Below are 26,202 nucleotides of genomic sequence, written 5' to 3'. Positions count from 1 at the left end.
TAAACCCTTGGTCGTGTGTGTGTGTTTTAATGACAAGTAGAACATTCTTCCTTGCTTTATTTGGAAAGATTAACTTTATTAAAACTACAAAAATAGACAACACAATGGCATCAAGATAAGGTAGCAAGCTTTCTACAAAGGAACAAAAGGAAGAGACCCCAACTGTAACAAAGAAATTCCATATATTAGTCAATGAAATAAAAATTCTGTCCTTAAAATATGTACACATCAGGTTCAGCTTCAAAGACAAAGGATGACGTCATCACTGACAAGGAGATTCTAAGTACGTATACAGGAAATATATATACAAATATGGGTTTATTTGGGCTACAGTGTATCGAAAAAGGTCAATCGAGAAGCACATACTGTATTCATATGGAACCTCCATTCACACTCATTCAATCAGTAAATAAGGATTATTTGATTAACTTAATCTAACCTGACACATTATACAGAACTACAGTCAGTAAGGTAGAGTCCACCATGGTCAGCTTATGTTGGGATAATGTAGATTAAAGGTCACTGACAAACTAAAAGGCTTTGGATACAGTTGTTAGTGTTCCTCTCCTCATGAGTGTTAGGTTCTGTGTGATTGGGATGTTTTAACCATTAGGTCTGATGGGTATGTATGTAACACTGGCAGGATGAGCATTTGGTGTACTCTGCCTTTCCTCATAATGCGGAGGTTTTCCAAACCTTTACTTTCCTCCTTGAGAACACCTTTTATGAGGCAGTTCTATTTGAACAACAATCCACTGATATGAATCATGAATAAATGATCCACTTTAAGTAGATAAATCACAAGACACTGACCTGTTTTTCTGTTTAGAACTACATCTATCTTGACCAGCAGTGCCATGTTGGACTGCTATGGGTTCTAACGCCAAGGGGATAGACTGTCTGTACGCTCCAACATCCAGACTAGCATACCAACATGATACTAGTATAGTAACTAGCATACCAGTGTTGGGGGACCTATTCTGAAAGTGCTGTTAATTAGTTGTTAAACTACAAGTACTGTAACTATGCCCCAAGACTGGCCACGACTCTAGTATTCTAGTGCAGGTATTGGGGCCTGCAGCCAGAAACAGCCTTTAAAGTGCAGCTGGTAGTGTATTGGACATATACATGAACCTCCTTTCTCCATCTGGGTCACTGAGTCAGACCCAGCTTCGCTATCCATCGCTGGTAGAAAGTCATCACGTCGCTCACCTCACTTACACATGAAAATGGTCATTTACATATATCAGCCCCCACTCCCCTCTAGTCGTCAATCCATCTGTCCATCCATGTTATGCTGTTTCATCAGCTAGTCACCAATCACAACTGTCAGTTTCACATGTGATGTCACAGCACAGGCAGTGCTGTCTGTGTTGCTGTGGGCTGTACTATTCCAGCTCCCATCAGGAAGGACGACTCTCTTCTGTTAAGTTCAACTCTCATAGGCTGTAGCGGTTCACAGCGCACCTCCCCTGCTGTACCTGTTCTCTCAGTCAGTGAGGCTCACGTCACGTGACACCAGTCACTTCTCTCTGGCTCTGGAGGTCCAAAGGGTTTTAGTTTGGAGGTCTGGTAGAGTAACAACCACACACTTCCTGTCCTGGAAAGAGTCCTCAAGTCCAGATCAGTTCACATCAGTCCAGTATAACTCCATAGTTACAGCTCAGAGTGGATCAGTTGTGAGAGATATGAGTGAGACTGCAGAATGAAAGTTGGTTGGAGTGGGAGGCAGAATGTGGCAGACTATAGTCACAATGCCAGCCAAGTCTGGGCTGAGGAGCTGACTGACTGACAGCAGTGTTAGTGTGTCTGTCTAAAGCCTGGTGTTAGACTGCTGGTGGAACACCTGTTGCTATGTCTGCTACTGGCCTGTTTATGAGATACCATTATTCTGCTTGCCAGGCTTTAAAGCTAAATTGTAACGGGTAGGCCAGAGGAATATAATGCCATATTCAGCCTCGTCTGGCTCCATGAGACTAGAGACCGAACCTTAGACTGGGGTATGGGATGGAGGGTTTGGGGCTGGGAATAAGGGTCTGGGTGGAGGGTTTGGGGCTGGGAATAAGGGTCTGGGGTGGAGGGTTTGGGGCTGGGAATAAGGGTCTGGGATGGAGGGTTTGGGGCTGGGAATAAGGGTCTGGGATGGAGGGTTTGGGGCTGGGAATAAGGGTCTGGGGTGGAGGGTTTGGGGCTGGGAATAAGGGTCTGGGGTGGAGGGTTTGGGGCTGGGAATAAGGGTCTGGGGTGGAGGGTTTGGGGCTGGGAATAAGGGTCTGGGTGGAGGGTTTGGGGCTGGGAATAAGGGTCTGGGTGGAGGGTTTGGGGCTGGGAATAAGGGTCTGGGGTGGAGGGTTTGGGGCTGGGAATAAGGGTCTGGGATGGAGGGTTTGGGGCTGGGAATAAGGGTCTGGGATGGAGGGTTTGGGGCTGGGAATAAGGGTCTGGGATGGAGGGTTTGGGGCTGGGAATAAGGGTCTGGGGTGGAGGGTTTGGGGCTGGGAATAAGGGTCTGGGGTGGAGGGTTTGGGGCTGGGAATAAGGGTCTGGGATGGAGGGTTTGGGGCTGGGAATAAGGGTCTGGGGTGGAGGGTTTGGGGCTGGGAATAAGGGTCTGGATGGAGGGTTTGGGGCTGGGAATAAGGGTCTGGGGTGGAGGGTTTGGGGATTGGGGCTGGGAATAAGGGTCTGGGATGGAGGGTTTGGGGCTGGGAATAAGGGTCTGGGGTGGAGGGTTTGGGGCTGGGAATAAGGGTCTGGATGGAGGGTTTGGGGCTGGGAATAAGGGTCTGGGGTGGAGGGTTTGGGGCTGGGAATAAGGGTCTGGGATGGAGGGTTTGGGGCTGGGAATAAGGGTCTGGGATGGAGGGTTTGGGGCTGGGATGGAGGGTCTGGGGTGGAGGGTTTGGGGCTGGGATGGAGGGTCTGGGGTGGAGGGTTTGGGGCTGGGATGGAGGGTCTGGGGTGGAGGGTTTGGGGCTGGGAAGAAGGGTCTGGAGGAACTGGGTTATACTGAAAACTAGTGAAACATACTGGAGTTTACTGGGACATACTCGTTTTATATATAGTACTAAGACAGCAAACCTTGTGTGCAATTTCATCTCTGTGAAAAATGTGTGCGTACCGTTTTGAGATGGAGAAATGTTGACAGTATGAGAATATATATAGACCTTCACCAGTAACCCTAGAACATGATTTATACAATCCCAAAAACATTAGCAGGTCAAGTAATAAAATATCTATATAAGACGATGTGTTATTAAGTTTATCCTAAAATGTTAATATGCTATTAAACTATAATCACATTTCAAAGTATTAAAGTCTGACATTGATACATAATCAGATTGGTATTGTTGATATTCTTTGATAAACGTTAATCAGCGTTACACATTCATTTTAGCTTCATCTACATTACCAAGCATTGTCACATCACCTCCCCATACCTGTCTTACAGCTTCCCTGTGTTAGCTGGCCGACCAGTGACGGACCATGCAGAATCAGACCCCAACCCACCACCGCACCGACCATTGTTGTGCTACACTGTAGAGACTACTCAGGGGAGAGGGGGGGTCTGTCTACTCAGGGGAGGGGGGGGGGGGTCTGTCTTGTGGGAGTGAAAACCGAACCAGCGGTGTCTCGGCCACATCCGCCCATCATAGAGAAATACAAAATATACAAGCAGGCACCCGTCCCTCTACTGCACACCTCTCCCTCTACACCTCCACCTCTTCTACACACATCCCTCGCTCAAAGCACTCATCTCTGTGATGAATGAAGGTAGGAGGAGCCGTCTCTCTCTCTCTCTCTCTCTCTCTCTCTCTACACCATGTTCATGGCATCCTCTGTGAGGAAGGAGTGAATGTGGGCAAATGATGGGCGGAGCTTGCAGTCCCGGTTCCAGCAGCTCAGCATGAGGTCATAGAGACCCTGAGGACACACACCTGGTCTGCTCAGATACACCTGGGGGGGGAGACAGAGACAGAGGAGGGATGGGGGGGACAGAGACAGAGGAGGGATGGGGGGGACAGATAGAAAGGGGGAGGTGGAGGGTGGAGACAAAAGGTAGGAGGGAGAGATGAGGGTTAAACATTCCATCTACACACTTAAATGTAGTGCTACTGTACTGTAGGAGTGTGTGTTTGAGTGTGTGTACCTGTCTTCCGTGGTCCCTGAAGAACTCTCCAGCATTGTCTATGACCTGTTCATCAGTCAGGTTGGAGTAGGGTTGCTCCTGACACACACTCAGCATCTCCCACAGAGTCACACCAAACGCCCACACATCACTGGCTGTGGTGAACTTCCCCTGCAGAGACACACACTGTTAGTTACTGGTTAGTACCTTATTTACCACTGCTAACTTACTACTTGTACCACCATTTTGTTTCTTTCTTTTGTAATGTCCTCATATCTTCTCTCTTGTTTCCTTTATGCCTCTCTCTCCTTCCTCCCCTCCCCCTGTGTGTCCTCTCACCATCAGGATACACTCCCAGGCCATCCATCGTATAGGCAGCACAGCCCGCCCCTGGATGCGGTAATAGTCTCCAGCATACAGGTTTCTGCTCATCCCAAAGTCGGCGATCTTGATGGGTCGCTCCCCGCCCCGGTCGCCCCCGCTCTCGCCCTTCTCACCCCCCACCAGGCAGTTTCTTGTGGCCAGGTCACGGTGCACGAAGTTCAGAGACGACAGAAACTTCATCCCTGAAGCTATCTGACTGGCCATGGCGATCAGAGCAGGGTAACTGAGAGGGATGTGTGGTGGAAGAAGAAGAGAAGAGATAGAGGCAGAAATACAATATTTCAGATGCAGGTGTGTGTGTATATGCATCTGTCTTTAAGAAAACGTGAGTGTGACTGCGTGTGTGTGTACTCTGTGTGTGTACGGTGTGTGTGTGTGTGTGTACTATGTGTGCTTACAGTGTGTACTGTGTGTGTGTGTGTGTACTATGTGTGTGCGTACTGTGTGTGCGTACGGTGTGTGTGTGTGTACTATGTGTGTGTGTGTGTACTGTGTGTGTGTGTGTGTACTGTGTGTGTACTATGTGTGCGTACGGTGTGTGTGTGTGTGTGTGTGTGTGTGTGCGCGTGCGCGTGCGTGTGTGTGTGTGTGTACTATGTGTGCGTATTACCTGATGGTGGGGGTGTTGTGTGTGGGTCCAGTCTTGTCCAGCAGGACTCTGTGTGAGAGGTACTGGTTGAGGTCTCCACTCTCCATGTACTCTGTGACCATACAGAGAGGATCGCTGCTCACACACACTCCCAACAGACGGATGATGTTGGGGTCCTTCAGACGAGACAGAATCTTCCCCTCCTTTAGGAAGTCATTCCTAGGAGGGAGGGAGAGGGGGAGAGAGGAGCGATTAGAGAGAGGAGCGAGGGGTGGGGGGTGGAGAGAGAGAGAGAGCGGGGTGGGGTGGGTGGAGAGAGAGGAGTGGGGGGTGGAGAGAGAGGGGTGGGGGTGGGAGAGGGAAAGGAGCGAGGGGTGGGAGGTGGAGAGGGAGAGGTGCGAGGGGTGGAGAGGGAGAGGAGCGAGGGGTGGGGGGGTGGAGAGAGAGAGGAGCGAGGGGTGGGGGGGTGGAGAGGGAGAGGAGTGAGGGGTAGAGAGAGAGAGAGAGAGAGAGTAGCAAAGGGTGGGGGGGTGAAGAGAGAGAGTGGGGTGGAGAGAAAGAGTAGCGGGGGGTGGAGAGAGAGAGCGGGGTGGAGAGAAAGAGGAGCGAGGGATGGGGGGTGGAGAAAGAGAGCAGGGTGGAGAGAAAGGAGCGAGGTGTGGGGGGTGGAGAGAGAGAGCGGGGTGGAGAGAGAGGAGCGAGGGGTGGTGGAGAGAGAGAGAGCGGGTTGGAGAGAAAGAGGAGCAAGGGGTGGGGGTAGAGAGAAAGAGGAGCGAGGGGTGAAGAGAGAGAGAGTAGCGGGGGTGTGGGGGGTGAGGAGAGAGAGAGTAGCGAGGGGTGGGGGGATGAAGAGAGCGAGAGAGCGGGGTGGAGAGAAAGAGTAGCGAGGGGTGGGGGGTGGAGAGAGAGAGCGGGGTGGAGAGAAAGAGGAGTGAGGGGTGGGGGGGTGGAGAGAGAGAGAGAGGAGCGAGGGGTGGAGAGAAAGAGGAGCGAGGGGTGGGGGGGTGGAGAGAGAGTGGGGTGGAGAGAAAGAGAGTAGCGAGGGGTGGAGAGAGAGGGGTGGAGAGAGATCAACAATTGAAACTAGAAAAAGCTAGAAAAGTAAGAGAGAGAGATGATGGAGAGAGTGAGAGAGAGGTAGAAACTGAGAAAGAAAAACAAAACTTTAGTACCAAAATTAGATGTTCTTAATAGATCTAGAAATGGTAATTGTTCCAAATGATTTAGATGAACTGTCCTGAGACAGACCTGGCATTCTTGGAGGCGTCAGGGCGCAGTATCTTAACAGCCACCAGCAGAGGGCGTCCTTTCCTCACGTTGAAAGGGAACTCCAGGTTAGGCAGGTCCTGAGGGCTCTCTATCTCACACAGGTGCACCTGAGGAAGGAACCAATAGGAAAAGTTACCTTCAGACAACCAACAACCACAACTAAAAGTCTCTCACATGATCAGAAAACCACCCCTCGTCACAACAAATTACTTCAATGATGCCAGTCTCAGACTAAAGAATGTAGAGAACAACAGAGCAGCGGGAGAATTTAGTGAGAGTTGTCAAGCTAACACACACACACACACACACGCACACACACACACACACACACACACACACATGCACACACACACACACACACACACACACACACACACACACACACACACACACACACACACACACACACACACACACACACACACATGCACACACACACACACACACACACACACATGCACACACAGTATAGTTAAACACGTCTACACACACACACAAGCACACACACAGGCATACTCACCTCTCCAAACTGTCCTTCTCCCAGTTTCTCCTTGAAGACCAGACAGTGTCGTGGCAGTTCAGGCAGGGGGGTGCAGTCTGCTGCAGTGGGGCTGGGGGAGGTCAGGGCTGGCACTGCATACGTGTTGTTACCACTGACAAGACAAATCACAGCTAATTGTATTGAAATTTACACACTTTAGGGTAGAAACACAAAAAAGGCAATAAAATATATGAATATAAGAACATAAAAACAAAGAAAGATCACTGATTCAAGTCCAAGTTAAAAAGGTGGGTTTTTAATGGTGACTGAACCTCCTACCTGACGCCCTGCAGGCTAACGATGTCTGCCTCTGCATAGTGGGGCACGCTGGCGGGGAAGGGGGGAGACAGGGCCGGGTAGGGAGGAGCATCAGGGTACGGGGGAGGCTCCTCCTGGGTGGGGGGCAAGCCCTTCTCCAAGTCCATACCACAGGCTGGAGGGAGGGAGAGGAGGGAAGAGGTTGTGAAAGGAGGGATAGAGGAGTGGAGAGAGGGATGGAGGAGTGGAGAGGGATGGAGGATTTGAGAGAGGGATGGAGGAGTGGAGAGAGGGATGGAGGAGTGGAGAGAGGGATGGAAGAGTTGAGAGAGAGGCATGCTCAGGCCTTTGTCATGAGAATTTTGAGACAAATGACTTTATTATGTTAAAAGCACTACACAAAATGGAGTGAATTGATGCAGTGAGTGACGGACAAACGGTTCATAATCAAACACATGCTCAGAGCCCTGATGTTACTCTGTTATTCTAGACAGTATGATTCCAGCTCCATGGAGCTCCAGGGAGGGGGTGAATCCTGGTACTTCCCCCCAGTCAGAGGCTCTTACCCTGGGCCCCATTATTGAGGCTCTTCTCCTGAGGGTGGGAGGAGCTGGCCCTGGCCAATGGGACGGTTAGGGGCCACGAGGAGCCTGAACCATGCTGCCTCTGATCTGACAGGAGGAGGTCATAGGCTGGGTTGTTTAACAGCAAGGCTGGGGGGGGACATGGACGCACACAACGAGGCACACAACACGCAAAACACAAAATAAGGCAAACAACATGCGATATACACATCAAGGCAAAACACACAAGGCAAACACAGCACAACACAACACAGTACAGCATAACATACCACAACACCACCCAGCACAACCCAACACAGTACAGCACAACATAACACAGTACAGCACAACATAACATAACACAACACCACCCAGAACAACACAACACAGTACAGCACAACATAACACAGTACAGAACAACACAACACAGTACAGCACAACATAACACAGTACAGCACAACATAACACAGTACAGCACAACATAACACAACACAACCCAGCACAACACAGTACAACACAACACAGTACAGCACAACATAACATAACACAACCCAGCACAACACAGTACAACACAACACAGTACAGCACAACATAACATAACACAACACCACCCAGCACAACACAACACAGTACAGCACAACATAACACAACCCAGCACAACACAGTACAACACAACACAGTACAGCACAACATAACATAACACAACACCACCCAGAACAACACAACACAGTACAGTACAACACAACACAGTACAGCATAACATAACACAACACCACCCAGAACAACACAACACAGTACAGCACAACATAACACAGTACAGCACAACATAACACAGTACAGCACAACATAACACAACACCACACAGCACAACACAACACAGTACAGCACAACATAACACAACACCACCCAGAACAACACAACACAGTACAGCACAACACAACACAGTACAGCACAACATAACACAGTACAGCACAACATAACACAACACCACCCAGAACAACACAACACAGTACAGCACAACATAACACAGTACAGCACAACATAACACAACACAACCCAGCACAACACAACACAGTGCGACACAACACAGTACAGCACAACATAACATAACACAACACCACCCAGCACAACACAACACAGTACAACACAACACAGTACAGCACAACATAACACAGTACAGCACAACATAACACAGTACAGCACAACATAACATAACACAACACCACCCAGCACAACACAACATAACACAGTACAGCACAACACAACATCACCCAGCACAACACAACACAGTACAGCGCAACACAACATAACACAGTACAGCACAACACAACAAAACATCACCCAGCACAACATAACACAGTACAACACAACATAACATAACACAGTACAGCACAACATAACATAACACAGCACAACACAGCACAACAAAAACACAACACAACAAAAACATAACACAAGTTAGCGAAACACAGCATACCAGTGACAATACAAGGGGAGGATGCATTAAGTTGGGGACAACAGAACGGGTCAGCAGAGCAAAGACCAGGCAAGGTTAACACAACTCAGACAATGAACAAACATAACAACCACAGGGTATAATGTACATGTGGGAGGATAATATTTCTGTTATTCAGCATGATAACGTTTCTGTGATATTGTTATTCTTCTGTATAATGTGACACTGTTCAAATCTGACACAGTGGATAGTAAAGACAGCATAGCAGCCGCCTGCAGTGCGGAGCAACTAGGAATGCTCTCTCTCTCTCTTCCTCTTTCCTTCCCATTCAGTCAACAATAGGTCTCTTATGCCCTGTGTGTGTGTCTGGGTGTGTGTGTGTGTGTGTGTGTGTGTGTGTGTGTGTGTGTGTGTCTGGGTATGCTTGTGTGTGTCTGGGTGTGTATGTGTGGGTGTGTGTGTGTCTGGGTATGTGTGTGTGTGTCTGGGTGTGTATGTGTGGGTGTGTGTGTCTGGGTGTGTGTGTGTGTGGGTGTCTGGGTGTGTGTGTGTGTGTGTGTGTGTGTGTGTGGGTGTCCCCTATTTGCCTGTCTGTGTCTATCATCAGGATCTAATGGTGTCATGATTAGTTTTAGTGTTTGATCTGTTGTATCCTGTTGTGTGTTTACTGTACTGTACCACATCTCCTTCTCTTTTTCTAGTCAAATCATCTGTCTGCCTGCCTGCCTGCCTGCCTGCCTGCCTGCCTGCCTGCCTGTGTCTGTCTCTCTAACTATGTATCTCGATCTCTCAGTCAAACTGACACTGTCTCAGTGTGTTTGTGGTCTAACTGCGGCCATGTCTTACCGGTGCTGTCTGGTCCAGTGTGGTCTCGTGGTCGGAGCAGTGCGCTGGGCTCCTGGTACTCTCCCTCTCCGTCGCAGCGCTCCCTGTGGTCAGGGAATGTGTGTATACGCTGGTAGCGGCTGGAGTAGCTGTGTGTGTTGTTGATCACCACGTTGTCCAATGGGACGGACAGATGGACACGCAACTCATCACTGGACAGACTGCCCTGGGCCTAGAGAGAACAAAGAGAGGGTTAGCAAAACACACACACACACACGCAGGCCACCGCATGCATACACAACACACACACACACACACACATGCTACTGGACAGACTAATTTGAGCCTGAAAGGCCAACATGCACATTAAGTAAGAATGTAAAGATACGTGTGACAGATAGTGGTAGCCATTTTGAAAGTCCTGCTGAAAGCCTTTCCTCCTTCACCTTGCCCAGTATCTTCTTCCAGTATTGCCTCCACAGAATGACAGCGATCACAGTCAATAGCAGCAGGATGATGCCCACCAGGCAGCCAATCAGGATGGCTGTGTTACTGCTGTCGTCCTTGGCGACAGGAAGGCCCGCCCTCGGGGTCATGGCATCGAAGTCGGCCCCTGAGAAGAACATAAACGTAATGAAGTGTATGTGTGAGTGTATGTGAGTGTGTGTGTGAGTGTATGTGAGTGTGTGTGTTTGCGACAGTATATGTGATACGTGAGAGAGTGAGTATTTCATCAGTAAATGTCTAAGTGTTAATGTGCTTTGCAGTCTGTGTATTAGCACGGTCTACATAGTCAGAGTCTGTCACACCCAAATACTTTCATCAAGCTCACTGACTGTCTGGTGTGTGTGTTCATGTTGTGTGTGTGTGTGTGTGTGTGTACAGTATGTGTGCTCATGCCGGGGAGGTCTGTGAAAGCCTCAGGGCTGGTCTTGGGGACAGAATGTTTTAGTCGTGTTTTCTGTTCCAGATGACCTTGCATGAGAGCAGCAGCTCTGATTATATAGGAAATAGAATGCACACAGTTTATGAGTTCAGCTCAAAGATGCAAAACAGCGTTGTAAAGTCTCTCTCTCTCTCCAGCGTTAAGACAGACATAGCACTACACACTGCCGCCCTCTTAAATTAAAAAAAGGCCTGTAATTGTCTGATGTTCCTTAGTTCCACAGTGGTTCTTTCAACATGCAGTTAGGGAGATCACAGGAAGGAAGTAGTGGTGTTGTTGTATGTGAATATGATGAGGTACCACAAAGCAACATGCTGTGTTAGTGTGTTACACTCTTTGGCCCAGAGTCAAAACATGAACTCCACCTCCCATAATCCTTCCCTCCTGCCCTTTATCCCTCCCTATTTTATTTCCTTCTGAACCCCTCATGGTCTCAGGACAGCTCTAAGCTGTGTTAAACAGACCAGTTATCAGGGGAAATGTCCTTTCCCTCTTTCCCCCCCTCTCACCTGACAGTGTGCTGTTACCCGTGCTGTCCATCATGGGGTTGGTGGTGGGGAGTTCTGGAGGAATGAGGGATGGAAGGAGTGATCATACAGAGGAGAAGAGAGTTTCTCTCAGGTTACTGAAAAGCATGAGAGCGTGATGATATGTAGCATATGAGATGTCCAACTCCACGTGGACAATAAAGGTGTATTATTCTGTAGACGACCATGTTGCCAGACAAAGCTGCAGTGTAGACGACCATGTTGCCAGACAAAGCTGCAGTGTAGACGACCATGTTGCCAGACAAAGCTGCAGTGTAGACGACCATGTTGCCAGACAAAGCTGCAGTGTGTGAGGTTGGACTGAGGCCAGTGGTTTTAACACAGCATGATGGACAGTGTGTGAGGTTGGACTGAGGCCAGGGGTTTTAACACAGCATGATGGACAGAGGAGGAGGTTGGACTGAGGCCAGGGGTTTTAACACAGCATGATGGACAGTGTGTGAGGTTGGACTGAGGCCAGGGGTTTTAACACAGCATGATGGACAGAGGAGGAGGTTGGACTGAGGCCAGTGGTTTTAACACAGCATGATGGACAGTGTGTGAGGTTGGACTGAGGCCAGGGGTTTTAACACAGCATGATGGACAGAGGAGGAGGTTGGACTGAGGCCAGTGGTTTTAACACAGCATGATGGACAGTGTGTGAGGTTGGACTGAGGCCAGGGGTTTTAACACAGCATGATGGACAGAGGAGGAGGCGGCTCACACATGGCTCCTTGATATCCAGCACTGGATGGTGTGGTTACTTCTTATACCCTGTCCTTTTGTCATTGCATGTTTCTGGAAATGCTTTAAACACACGACTTAGAACACTGCATGCCCACACTCATCACGCTGGTGGGTCAAGGGGCAAGAGGGGAGAGGAGGGAGGAGAGGAGGTGAGAGGGGAAAGGAGAGAGGAATAGGAATGGAAGAGAGGTGAAAATGGGAAAGGTGGGAAAAGGGTGAGGGATGAGAGGAGCGTGGGGCAAAAGGGGGATGAATGGAAGAGAGGGGGATGAGGCGAACAGGGATGAGAGAGGTACAAGTGGTGAAGGAGAGGTGACTCACCTGAGGGAACGCTAGTGAAGTTGTGGTTGAGGGCGGGGCTGACAGAGGAAGGGAAGGCAGGAGGAGGAGGAGCGGAGGAGACCGGAGGAGCAGGAAGAGCAGAGCCCGTGTCCATGGGGTCGACACCCTCCCCATACGGCTCTGAGAGAGAGATGGGGATAAACAAGAATAGGATGATCACCTTCCTAAGACAATCAGAGATAACCATGAATCCCACAGAGTAGAATGGGAGAGAGACTGAGAATCAGAGAGAAAAGGAGAGAAGAGGAGTGAGAATGAAAGGCAGTGAAAGAGAGCAATACCCTGAACTTACCGGAGTAGAAGGAGATCTCAGAGATGAGCATCCATCGGTCTGCGAAGGCAAACTGGCAGCGTAAGATCTGGGCGGGGCGACCCCCCAGGGGCAGGGAGATGGGGCGTGAGGAGGGGTCCTTCAGGTCCTCCAGGGGTACAGCCAGGGAGAGGGGGGGCGAGGACCAGGGGAGTAACAGGCCAGGTTTAAACTGACACTCTACCTTACTGAAGACCCTCACACCCTGGGTGTGGCGGTTATTACTGTGGACCTGGATGGGGGAGGGGGAGGGGGAGAGGGAGAGGGAGGGGAGGAAGAGTTAATAAGATAATGAACATTTAACAATGAGAAGGGCTTATCAAGAAAAACTTCCAAACTAATTCAAGGCAGAAAGGAGTTGGAGCACACAACCAAAAAAAGGCAGAGATTGGTTTATTTTAGCTCACTTTAATCCAGTGAACAGGATGAAAACAGGATGCGAACAGGTGACTGACGTTTCAACGTCAAGCTGACGTCTTCCTCAGACTGAACTGACCATTGCACTTACCTCCAATGTATAGCCTAGTGGCCCATTGAGACACAACAATGTAAAATAATGATAATGTGTTTCAAGGTAAATGGCAAATTATAGCACAAAATAATACTAATAATAAGATAAATAGTGTGTCTCGTTAGTCAATAGGCCATGTCAAAATATACATAAGTGATTTGGATGTCTGTGAATCCGGAGACGCAGAGACCCAAAAAAACAAGACAACAGCATTATAGAAAGGAGGACAGTATAAAGAATCTAGTAATGCCAGAATGCCTCTTTCTTTTAGTTTATGTATGATTTATGTACGTGGACCTGTTCTATGGCTATAAAGTGCAGGGAGGAAGGTGAGCCATGGTTGGCTTCCATGTAGTGGAGTGCAATAACATAGTCCGTGTTTAACTATGCTCCAACTTCTTTACCTCGAATTAGACCTCTTGGAAGTTAATCTTGGTAAGCCATTCTCATGATTTTTGTCATTGATGTTGAGCACCCCTCCTTTCCTTTGTTTGCTGAAGTGCGAAGGTCCACCTGATCTTGATATAAAAATAAATAGTAACACTAAAACCCTGCAGTTATAATGCATCGTTAGCCTTGTTATGACCATGTACTACCTCCTTATAATAGGAACATCACATTACACTGAGGTACTAGGTGGAAATAACAAAACTCTTAATAAAGAAATGGTCAATGTGCAAACTATCTTTTTAAGTTGGAGGGGAGGGGGGGCATTCAATTAAAACATTAAATTAAAAACAGGATTTAAATCCTGTTGACTCTTGATTGTTTTGGCAACATTGTTGTGAGCCGGCTATAAATGCAAATGAGTGAAAATGGAAAGTGATTAGTGAAAGTATGAGAAGAGAGAAGAAAAAGAGAGAACAACAAGAAGAGAAAGGAAAGAGAAGAGGGGAGAGGTGAGAATAAGAGAGGGGGAAAAGGAGAGGGTGATTGATTTGAGAAAATACATTTACAGCCCACCAGAGGGACACGGCAGTAGAAAAGAGAGATAGTCCATAGACTATCACTGCTACCTAGTGAGGAGAGAGAGAGAGAGAGTCTATAGACTATCACTGCTACCTAGTGAGGAGAGAGAGAGAGTCTATAGACTATCACTGCTACCTAGTGAGGAGAGAGAGAGAGTCTATAGACTATCACTGCTACCTAGTGAGGAGAGAGAGAGAGCGTGTCTATAGCTATCACTGCTACTAGTGAGGAGAGAGAGTCTATAGACTATCACTGCTACCTAGTGAGGAGAGAGAGAGAGAGTCTATAGGACTACACTGCTACCTAGTGAGGAGAGAGAGAGAGTCTATAGACTATCACTGCTACCTAGTGAGGAGAGTAGAGAAGAGAGTCTATAGACGATCACTGCTACCTAGTGAGGAGAGAGAGTCTATAGACTATCACTGCTACCTAGTGAGGAGGAGAGAGAGAGAGTCTATAGACTATCACGCTACCTAGTGAGGAGGGAGAGAGAGAGTCTATAGACTATCACTGCTACCTAGTGAGGAGAGAGAGAGAGTCTATAGACTATCACTGCTACCTAGTGAGGAGAGAGAGAGAGTCTATAGACTATCACTGCTACCTAGTGAGGAGAGAGAGAGTCTATAGACTATCACTGCTACCTAGTGAGGAGAGAGAGAGAGTCTATAGACTATCACTGCTACCTAGTGAGGAGAGAGAGAGTCTATAGACTATCACTGCTACCTAGTGAGGAGAGAGAGAGTCTATAGACTATCACTGCTACCTAGTGAGGAGAGAGAGAGTCTATAGACTATCACTGCTACCTAGTGAGGAGAGAGAGAGTCTATAGACTATCACTGCTACCTAGTGAGGAGAGAGAGAGTCTATAGGACTATCACTGCTACCTAGTGAGGAGAGAGAGAGTCTATAGACTATCACTGCTACCTAGTGAGGAGAGAGAGAGTCTATAGACTATCACTGCTACCTAGTGAGGAGAGAGAGAGTCTATAGACTATCACTGCTACCTAGTGAGGAGAGAGAGAGTCTATAGACTATCACTGCTACCTAGTGAGGAGAGAGAGAGTCTATAGACTATCACTGCTACCTAGTGAGGAGAGAGAGAGTCTATAGACTATCACTGCTACCTAGTGAGGAGAGAGAGAGAGTCTATAGACTATCACTGCTACCTAGTGAGGAGAGAGAGAGAGTCTATAGACTATCACTGCTACCTAGTGAGGAGAGAGAGAGAGAGTCTATAGACTATCACTGCTACCTAGTGAGGAGAGAGAGAGAGTCTATAGACTATCACTGCTACCTAGTGAGGAGAGAGAGAGAGTCTATAGACTATCACTGCTACCTAGTGAGGAGAGAGAGAGAGTCTATAGACTATCACTGCTACCTAGTGAGGAGAGAGAGAGAGTCTATAGACTATCACTGCTACCTAGTGAGGAGAGAGAGAGAGTCTATAGACTATCACTGCTACCTAGTGAGGGAGAGAGAGAGTCTATAGACTATCACTGCTACCTAGTGAGGAGAGAGAGAGTCTATAGACTATCACTGCTACCTAGTGAGGAGAGAGAGTCTATAGACTATCACTGCTACCTAGTGAGGAGAGAGTCTATAGACTATCACTGCTACCTAGTGAGGAGAGAGAGAGAGTCTATAGACTATCACTGCTACCTAGTGAGGAGAGAGAGAGAGTCTATAGACTATCACTGCTACCTAGTGAGGAGAGAGAGAGTCTATAGACTATCACTGCTACCTAGTGAGGAGAGAGAGAGAGTCTATAGACTATCACTGCTACCTAGTGAGGAGAGAGAGAGTCTATAGACTATCACTGCTACCTAGTGAGGAGAGAGAGTCTATAGACTATCACTGCTACCTAGTGAGGAGAGAGTCTATAGACTATCACTGCTACCTAGTGAGGAGAGAGAGAGAGTCTATAGACTATCACTGCTACCTAGTGAGGAGGAGAGAGAGAGTCTATAGACTATCACTGCTACCTAGTGAGGAGAGAGAGAGTCTATAGACTATCACTGCTACCTAGTGAGGAGAGAGAGAGAGAGTCTATAGACTATCACTGCTACCTAGTGAGGAGAGAGAGAGAGAGTCTATAGACTATCACTGCTACCTAGTGAGGAGAGAGAGTCTATAGACTATCACTGCTACCTAGTGAGGAGAGAGAGAGTCTATAGACTATCACTGCTACCTAGTGAGGAGAGAGAGAGAGAGTCTATAGACTATCACTGCTACCTAGTGAGGAGAGAGAGAGTCTATAGACTATCACTGCTACCTAGTGAGGAGAGAGAGAGTCTATAGACTATCACTGCTACCTAGTGAGGAGAGAGAGAGTCTATAGACTATCACTGCTACCTAGTGAGGAGAGAGAGAGAGAGAGTCTATAGACTATCACTGCTACCTAGTGAGGAGAGAGAGAGAGAGTCTATAGACTATCACTGCTACCTAGTGAGGAGAGAGAGAGTCTATAGACTATCACTGCTACCTAGTGAGGAGAGAGAGCGTCTATAGACTATCACTGCTACCTAGTGAGGAGAGAGAGAGAGTCTATAGACTATCACTGCTACCTAGTGAGGAGAGAGAGAGAGAGTCTATAGACTATCACTGCTACCTAGTGAGGAGAGAGAGAGAGTCTATAGACTATCACTGCTACCTAGTGAGGAGAGAGAGAGTCTATAGACTATCACTGCTACCTAGTGAGGAGAGAGAGAGTCTATAGACTATCACTGCTACCTAGTGAGGAGAGAGAGTCTATAGACTATCACTGCTACCTAGTGAGGAGAGAGAGTCTATAGACTATCACTGCTACCTAGTGAGGAGAGAGAGAGTCTATAGACTATCACTGCTACCTAGTGAGGAGAGAGAGAGTCTATAGACTATCACTGCTACCTAGTGAGGAGAGAGAGTCTATAGACTATCACTGCTACCTAGTGAGGAGAGAGAGAGTCTATAGACTATCACTGCTACCTAGTGAGGAGAGAGAGAGAGTCTATAGACTATCACTGCTACCTAGTGAGGAGAGAGAGAGTCTATAGACTATCACTGCTACCTAGTGAGGAGAGAGAGAGAGTCTATAGACTATCACTGCTACCTAGTGAGGAGAGAGAGAGAGAGTCTATAGACTATCACTGCTACCTAGTGAGGAGAGAGAGTCTATAGACTATCACTGCTACCTAGTGAGGAGAGAGAGAGTCTATAGACTATCACTGCTACCTAGTGAGGAGAGAGAGAGTCTATAGACTATCACTGCTACCTAGTGAGGAGAGAGAGAGAGAGTCTATAGACTATCACTGCTACCTAGTGAGGAGAGAGAGTCTATAGACTATCACTGCTACCTAGTGAGGAGAGAGAGAGTCTATAGACTATCACTGCTACCTAGTGAGGAGAGAGAGAGAGAGTCTATAGACTATCACTGCTACCTAGTGAGGAGAGAGAGAGAGAGTCTATAGACTATCACTGCTACCTAGTGAGCAGAGAGAGAGAGTCTATAGACTATCATTGCTACCTAGAGTGAGAGAGAGAGAGAGAGGTCTATAGACTATCACTGCTACCTAGTGAGAGAGAGAGAGAGTCTATAGACTATCACTGCTACCTAGTGAGGAGAGAGAGAGTCTATAGACTATCACTGCTACCTAGTGAGGAGAGAGAGAGTCTATAGACTATCACTGCTACCTAGTGGGAGGAGAGAGAGAGTCTATAGACTATCACTGCTACCTAGTGAGGAGAGAGAGTCTATAGACTATCACTGCTACCTAGTGAGGAGAGAGAGAGTCTATAGACTATCACTGCTACCTAGTGAGGAGAGAGAGAGTCTATAGACTAGACTATCACTGCTACCTAGTGAGGAGAGGAGAGAGGTCTAGACTATCACTGCTACCTAGTGAGGAGAGAGAGTCTATAGACTATCACTGCTACCTAGTGAGGAGAGAGAGAGAGTCTATAGACTATCACTGCTACCTAGTGAGGAGAGAGAGAGTCTATAGACTATCACTGCTACCTAGTGAGGAGAGAGAGAGAGAGAGAGTCTATAGACTATCACTGCTACCTAGTGAGGAGAGAGAGAGAGTCTATAGACTATCACTGCTACCTAGTGAGGAGAGAGAGAGAGAGAGAGTCTATAGACTATCACTGCTACCTAGTGAGGAGAGAGAGAGAGTCTATAGACTATCACTGCTACCTAGTGAGGAGAGAGAGAGTCTATAGACTATCACTGCTACCTAGTGAGGAGAGAGAGAGAGAGGGGTGGGGGGGATTTTAACGAGCAAGGGAGAGGACAAACTGTAGACCTAAAGAAACTAGAGGGAGAGTGAGGCCAAGAAGAGAGAGAGAAAGTCACCTGGAAGAGAGGGAGAAAGTGAAAGGGGGAAGAGAGGGGGCAGGAAGAGAGGGATAGAAAGAGAGAGGGGGCAGGAAAAGAGGGAGAGAGGGGGAATAGATAGAAATAGAAAGGATAGAGGGTGAGGTAGAGGTTCTAGGGAGAAAGAGGGAATAGAGAGAAATAGAAAGGATAGAGGATGAGGTAGATAGAGGGTGAGGTAGACAGGGGGTGAGGTATATAGGAGAAAGAGGGAATAGAGAGAAATGGAAAGGATAGAGGATGAGGTAGATAGAGGGTGAGGTAGACAGGGGGTGAGGTATATAGGGGAAAGAGGGAATAGAGAGAAATGGAAAGGATAGAGGATGAGGTAGATAGAGGGTGAGGTAGACAGGGGGTGAGGTATATAGGAGAAAGAGGGAATAGAGAGAAATGGAAAGGATAGAGGATGAGGTAGATAGAGGGTGAGGTAGATGGGGTGAGGTAGAAAGAGGGAATAGAGAGAAATATATTGCTCAAAAAAATAAAGGGAACACTAAAATAACACATCCTAGATCTGAATGAATGAAATAATCTTATTAAATACTTTTTTCTTTACATAGTTGAATGTGCTGACAACAAAATCACACAAAAATAATCAATGGAAATCCAATTTATCAACCCATGGAGGTCTGGATTTGGAGTCACACTCAAAATTAAAGTGGAAAACCACACTACAGGCTGATCCAACTTTGATGTAATGTCCTTAAAACAAGTCAAAATGAGGCTCAGTAGTGTGTGTGGCCTCCAAGTGCCTGTATGACCTCCCTACAACGCCTGGGCATGCTCCTGATGAGGTGGCGGATGGTCTCCTGAGGGATCTCCTCCCAGACCTGGACTAAAGCATCCGCCAACTCCTGGACAGTCTGTGGTGCAACGTGGCGTTGGTGGATGGAGCGAGACATGATGTCCCAGATGTGCTCAATTGGATTCAGGTCTGGGGAACGGGCGGGCACTGGAATCCTCATCTCTCCCAAGTGGACATTCTCTCTTTCTCCCCTGACCCATCTGTCTATCTCCTCCTTTGAATTCCATGCTGTCACAGTCACTAGCCCATTCAAGCTTAACATCCTTATCATTTATCGCCCTCCAGGTTCCCTTGGAGAGTTCATCAATGAGCTTGACGCCTTGATAAGTTCCTTTCCTGAGGATGGCTCACCCCTCACAATTCTGGGTGACTTTAACCTCCCTACGTCTACCTTTGACTCATTTCTCTCTGCCTCCTTTTTCCACTCCTCTCCTCTTTCGACCTCACCCTCTCACCGTCCCCCCCACTCACAAGGCAGGCAATACGCTTGACCTCATCTTTACTAGATGCTGTTCTTCTACTAATCTCACTAATCTCCCCTCCAAGTCTCCGACCACTACCTTGTATCCTTTTCCCTCTCGCTCTCCTCCAACACTACTCACTCTGCCCCTACTCAGATGGTATTGCGCCGTCGCAACCTTTGCTCTCTCTCCTGCTACTCTCTCCTCTTCCATCCTATCATCTCTTCCCTCTGCTCAATCCTTCTCCAACCAATCTCCTGATTCTGCCTCCTCAACCCTCCTCTCCTCCCTTTCTGCATCCTTTGACTCTCTATGTCCCCTATCCTCCCGGCCAGCTCGGTCCTCCCCTCCTGCTCCGTGGCTTGACAACTCATTACGAGCTCACAGAACAGGGCTCCGGGCAGCCGAGCGGAAATGGAGGAAAACTAGCCTCCCTGCGGACCTGGTATCTTTTCACTCCCTCCTCTCCACATTTTCTTCCTCTGTTTCTGCTGCTAAAGCCACTTTCTACCACTCTAAATTCCAAGCATCTGCCTCTAACCCTAGGAAGCTCTTTGCCACCTTCTCCTCCCTCCTGAATCCTCCTCCCCCCTCCCCCCCCCCCTCCTCCCTCTCTGCGGATTACTTTGTCAACCATTTTGAAAAGAAGGTTGACGACATCCGATCCTCGTTAAGTCAAACGACACCGCTGGTCCTGTTCACATTGCCCTACCCTATGCTTTGACCTCTTTCTCCCCTCTCTCTCCAGATGAAATCTTGCGACTTGTGACGGCCGGCCGCCCAACAACCTGCCCGCTTGACCCTATCCCCTCCTCTCTTCTCCAGACCATTTCCGGAGACCTTCTCCCTTACCTCACCTCACTCATCAACTCATCCTTGACCGCTGGCTACGTCCCTTCTGTCTTCAAGAGAGCGAGAGTTGCACCCCTTCTCAAAAAACCAACACTCAATCCCTCCGATGTCAACAACTACAGACCAGTATCCCTTCTTTCTTTTCTCTCCAAAACTCTTGAACGTGCCGTCCTTGGCAGGCTCTCTTGCTATCTCTCTCAGAATGACCTTCTTGATCCAAATCATTCAGGTTTCAAGACTGGTCATTCAACTGAGACTGCTCTTCTCTGTGTCACGGAGGCTCTCCGCACTGCTAAAGCTAACTCTCTCTCCTCTGCTCTCATCCTTCTAGACCTATCTGCTGCCTTTGATACTGTGAACCATCAGATCCTCCTCTCCACCCACTCCGAGTTGGGCATCTCCGGTGCGGCTCACTCTTGGATTGTGTCCTACCTGACAGGTCGCTCCTACCAGGTGGCGTGGCGAGAATCCGTCTCCGCACCACGTGCTCTCACCACTGGTGTCCCCCAGGGCTCAGTTCTAGACCCTCTCCTATTCTCGCTATACACCAAGTCACTTGGCTCTGTCATATCCTCATATGGTCTCTCCTATCATTGCTACGCAGACGACACACAATTAATCTTCTCCTTTCCCCCTTCTGATAACCAGGTGGCGAATCGCATCTCTGCATGTCTGGCAGACATATCAGTGTGGATGACGGATCACCACCTCAAGCTGAACCTCGGCAAGACGGAGCTGCTCTTCCTCCCGGGGAAGGACTGCCCGTTCCATGATCTCGCCATCACGGTGGACAACTCCATTGTGTCCTCCTCCCAGAGTGCTAAGAACCTTGGCGTGACCCTGGACAACACCCTGTCGTTCTCCGCTAACATCAAGGCGGTGACCCGATCCTGTAGTTTCATGCTCTACAACATTCGCAGAGTACGACCCTGCCTCACACAGGAAGCGGCGCAGGTCCTAATCCAGGCACTTGTCATCTCCCGTCTGGATTACTGCAACTCACTGTTGGCGGGGCTCCCTGCCTGTGCCATTAAACCCCTACAACTCATCCAGAACGCCGCAGCCCGTCTGGTGTTCAACCTTCCCAAGTTCTCTCACGTCACCCCGCTCCTCTGCACACTCCACTGGCTTCCAGTTGAAGCTCGCATCTGCTACAAGACCATGGTGCTTGCCTACGGAGCTGTGAGGGGGACGGCACCTCCATACCTTCAGGCTCTGATCAGTCCCTACACCCAAAGAAGGGCACTGCGTTCATCCACCTCTGGCCTGCTCGCCTCCCTACCTCTGCGGAAGCACAGTTCCCGCTCAGCCCAGTCAAAACTGTTCGCTGCTCTGGCACCCCAATGGTGGAACAAGCTCCCTCACGACGCCAGGACAGCGGAGTCAATCACCACCTTCCGGAGACACCTGAAACCCCACCTCTTTAAGGAATACCTGGGATAGGATTAAGTAATCCTTCTAACCCCCCCCAAAAAATATGTATATATTGTAAAGTAGTTGTTCCACTGGATATCATAAGGGGAATGCACCAATTTGTAAGTCGCTCTGGATAAGAGCGTCTGCTAAATGACGTAAATGTAAATGGAATAGAGAGAAATAGAAAGGATAGAGGGTGAGGTAGATAGGGGGTGAGGTAGATAGGGGGTGAGGTAGATAGGGGTTCTAGGGGGAAAGGCAGGGAATAGAATAGCCAGGAAGAGAGAGAGAGGGGGGGGAATACAGAAAGGAAAAGGGGAAGAGGGAGAGTGATAGGGCATCTGGGGGGAAAGAAAAGGTGAAGGAGATAGGGCTCTAGAGGGAGAAATGTTTCCTCTAATGGGGAAGGAAGGGCTGGTATAAAGACTCTACTGACAGGTTAGTCATTAACGTGACACTTGCTGTAGGGCCAACCTCTAACTAAAACCACATGTGGATCTGTGTAATACACACACACACACACACACACACACACACACACACACACACGCCCTCATGCATACTCCTGGAACACAACACTGAGGTTAACATGTAACTGATTGTAATATGGAATGGGCCTAATAAATCAACAAAGCAAAGCCTGCTGGGTAATCTGTCCTGCACAAGCCTGGCTAGAAAACATACATTATGTTCTTGTTATTTCTAGCTTAGTGTGATGGTTTGAGGATGCTAAATGACTTAAATGTAAATGTAAATGTAATGCTTTGCTGCCTCAGGACCTGTACAACTTGCCTTAATAGAAGGAACCATGAATTCTGCTCTGTATCAGAGAATTCTACAGGAGAATGTCAGGCCATCCATCTGTGAGCTGAAGCTGAAGCACAGCTGGGTCGTGCAGCAAGACTATGATCCAAAACACACAATCCAGTCTACATGAAAATGGCTAAAAAGCAACACATTTGAAGTTCTGGAATGTCCTAGTCAAAGTCCAGACCTAACCCTGATTGAGATGTTGTGGCGGGACTCAAAATGAGCAGTTCATGATTGAAAACCCACAAATGTCACTGAGTTAAAGCAGTTCTGCATGGAAGGTGGAACAAAATTCCCCCACAGCGATGTGAGAGACTGATCAACAACTACAGGAAACATTTGGTGGGAGTCATTGCAGCTAAAGGTGGCACAACCGGTTATTGAGTATAAGGGGGCAATTACTTTTTCACACAGGTGCATTGGGTGTTTCATTTGTTTATGAAATAAATTAAATAAGTATGTAATTGTTGTGGGAGGACCCAGTGAACAACTGAGCAAGAGGACAAGTACATTAGAGTGTCTAGTTTGAGAAACAGACGCCTCACAAGTCCTCAACTGGCAGATTCATTAAATAGTACCCGCAAAATACCAGTCTCAACGTCAACAGAGAGGCGACTCCGGGATGCTGGCCTTCTAGGCAGAGTTCCTTTTCTTTTTATTGGCCAGTCTGAGATATGGATTTTTCTTTGCAACTCTGCCTAGAAGGCCAGCATCCCGGAGTTGCCTCTTCACTGTTGACGTTGAGACTGGTGTTTTGCGGGTACTATTTAATGAAGCTGCCAGTTGTGGACTTGTGAGGCGTCTGTTTCTCAAACTACAGTCGTGGACAAAAGTTTTGAGAATGACACAAATATTAATTTTCACAAAGTCTGCTGCCTCAGTTTGTATGATGGCAATTTGCATATACTCCAGAATGTTATGAAGAGTGATGAGATGAATTGCAATTAATTGCAAAGTCCCTCTTTGCCATGCAAATGAACTGAATCCCCAAAAAACATTTCCACTGCATTTCAGCCCTGCCACAAAAGGACCAGCTGACATCATGTCAGTGATTCTCCCGTTAACACAGGTGTGAATGTTGACGAGGAGAAGGCTGGAGATCACTCCGTCATGCTGATTGAGTTCGAATAATAGACTGGAAGCTTCAAAAGGAGGGTGGTGCTTGGAATCATTGTTCTTCCTCTGTCAACCATGGTTACCTGCAAGGAAACACGTGCCATCATCATTGCTTTGCACAAAAAGGGCTTCACAGGCAAGGATATTGCTGCCAGTAAGATTGCACCTAAATCAACCATTTATCGGATCATCAAGAACTTCAAGGAGAGCGGTTCAATTGTTGTGAAGAAGGCTTCAGGGCGCCCAAGAATGTCCAGCAAGCGCAAGCAACCGTCTCCTAAAGTTGATTCAGCTACGGGATCAGGGCACCACCAGTACAGAGCTTGCTCAGGAATGGCAGCAGGCAGGTGTGCGTGAGGCGAAGACTTTTGGAGGGTGGCCTGGTATCAAGAAGGGCAGCAAAGAAGTCACTTCTCTCCAGGAAAAACATCAGGGACAGACTGATATTCTGCAAAAGGTACAGGGATTGGATTGCTGAGAACTGGGGTAAAGTCATTTTCTCTGATGAATCCCCTTTCCGTTTGTTTGGGGCATCCGGAAAAAAGCTTGTCTGGAGAAGACAAGGTGAGCGCTACCATCAGTCCTGTGTCATGCCAACAGTAAAGCATCCTGAGACCATTCATGTGTGGGGTTGCTTCTCAGCCAAGGGAGTGGGCTCACTCACAATTTTGCCTAAGAACACAGCCATGAATAAAGAACTGTACCAACACATCCTCCGAGAGCAACTTCTCCCAACCATCCAGGAACAGTTTGGTGACAAACAATGCCTTTTCCAGCATGATGGAGCACCTTGCCATAAGGCAAAAGTCATAACTAAGTGGCTCGGGGAACAAAACATCTATATTTTGGGTCCATGGCCAGGAACTCCCCAGACCTTAATCCCATTGAGAACTTGTGGTCAATCCTCAAGAGGCGGGTGGACAAACAAAACCCCACAAATTCTGACAAACTCCAAGCATTGATTATGCAATAATTGCCTGCCATCAGTCAGGATGTGGCCCAGAAGTTAATTGACAGCATGCCAGGGTGGATTGCAGAGGTCTTGAAAAAGGGTCAACACTGCAAATATTGACTCTTTGCATCAACTTCATGTAATTGTCAATAAAAGCCTTTGACACTTATGAAATACTTGTAATTATACTTCAGTATTCCATAGTAACATCTGACAAAAATATCTAAAGACACTGAAGCAGCAAACTTAAATTAATATTTGTGTCATTCTCAAAACATTTGGCCACGACTGTTGACACTAATGTACTTGTCCTCTTGCTCAGTTGTGCACCGGGGCCTCTCACTCCTCTTTCGATTCTGGTTAGAACCAGTTTGTGCTGTTCTGTGAAGGGAGTAGTACACAGCGTTGTACGAGATCTTCAGTTTCTTGGCAATATCTCGCATGGAATAGCCTTCATTTCTCAGAACAAGAACAGACTGACGAGTCAGTTAAGAACAAATTCTTATTTTCAATGACGGCCTAGACACAGTGGGTTAACTGCCTTGTTCAGAACGACAGATTTTTACCTTGTCAGCTCGGGGATTCAATCTTGCAACTTTTTGGTTACTAGTCCAATGCTCTAACCACTCGGCTACCTGCCGCCTCTACTCAACTCCTCTCAACTAGTCTAAAGAAGGAAGTTTTATTGCTTCTTTAATCAAAACAACAGTTTTCAACTGTGCTAACATAATTACAAAAGGGTATTCTAATGATCAATTAGCCTTTTAAAATGATAAACTTGGATTAGCTAACACCACGTGCCATTGGAACACAGGAGTGATGGTTGCTGATGGGCCTCTGTACGCCTATGTAGATATTCCATACAAAATCTGCCGTTTCCAGCTACAATAGTCATTTACAACATTAACAATGTCTACACTGTATTTCTGATCAATTTGATGTTAAAAACAAGGACATTTCTAAGTGACCCCAAACTTTTGAACGGTAGTGTATATATAGAGATAGAGAGGCAGAGCGAGAGAGCTAGGTAACGGAACACGTTCCTCTCCTGCGAGAGCGTCCTAGAACCA

General features: G+C 47.7%; 1 protein-coding gene across 4 annotated transcripts in view; it reads right to left on the bottom strand.

Moving 5' to 3' along the window:
- Nucleotides 1–55: 55 nt before the first annotated feature.
- Nucleotides 56–26,202, bottom strand: part of LOC115176370 (epithelial discoidin domain-containing receptor 1) — an 81,373-nt gene continuing 55,226 nt past the window's right edge. Inside the window, exons 9-21 of one of the 4 annotated variants that reach the window (XM_029736355.1) lie at nucleotides 12,869–13,118; nucleotides 12,556–12,696; nucleotides 11,470–11,523; nucleotides 10,461–10,627; nucleotides 10,036–10,246; nucleotides 7,737–7,883; nucleotides 7,192–7,345; nucleotides 6,892–7,024; nucleotides 6,351–6,478; nucleotides 5,124–5,321; nucleotides 4,469–4,736; nucleotides 4,151–4,300; nucleotides 56–3,957 (exon numbers count right to left, since the gene is read on the bottom strand). In XM_029736355.1, the coding sequence (XP_029592215.1) occupies nucleotides 3,817–3,957; nucleotides 4,151–4,300; nucleotides 4,469–4,736; nucleotides 5,124–5,321; nucleotides 6,351–6,478; nucleotides 6,892–7,024; nucleotides 7,192–7,345; nucleotides 7,737–7,883; nucleotides 10,036–10,246; nucleotides 10,461–10,627; nucleotides 11,470–11,523; nucleotides 12,556–12,696; nucleotides 12,869–13,118 (2,142 nt within the window). In that variant the 3' untranslated portion in view covers nucleotides 56–3,816. The remainder of the gene's footprint in view (nucleotides 3,958–4,150; nucleotides 4,301–4,468; nucleotides 4,737–5,123; nucleotides 5,322–6,350; nucleotides 6,479–6,891; nucleotides 7,025–7,191; nucleotides 7,346–7,736; nucleotides 7,884–10,035; nucleotides 10,247–10,460; nucleotides 10,628–11,469; nucleotides 11,524–12,555; nucleotides 12,697–12,868; nucleotides 13,119–26,202) is intronic. The other 3 variants (XM_029736357.1, XM_029736356.1, XM_029736358.1) reach the window with 3 other exon arrangements.

The sequence above is a fragment of the Salmo trutta genome, chromosome 37 (assembly GCF_901001165.1).
Source record: "Salmo trutta chromosome 37, fSalTru1.1, whole genome shotgun sequence".
Classification (NCBI taxonomy): Eukaryota; Metazoa; Chordata; class Actinopteri; order Salmoniformes; family Salmonidae; genus Salmo; species Salmo trutta.
The sequence above is the reverse complement of the archived record's forward strand: the minus strand, read 5'-3'. Positions and strand labels throughout refer to the sequence as shown.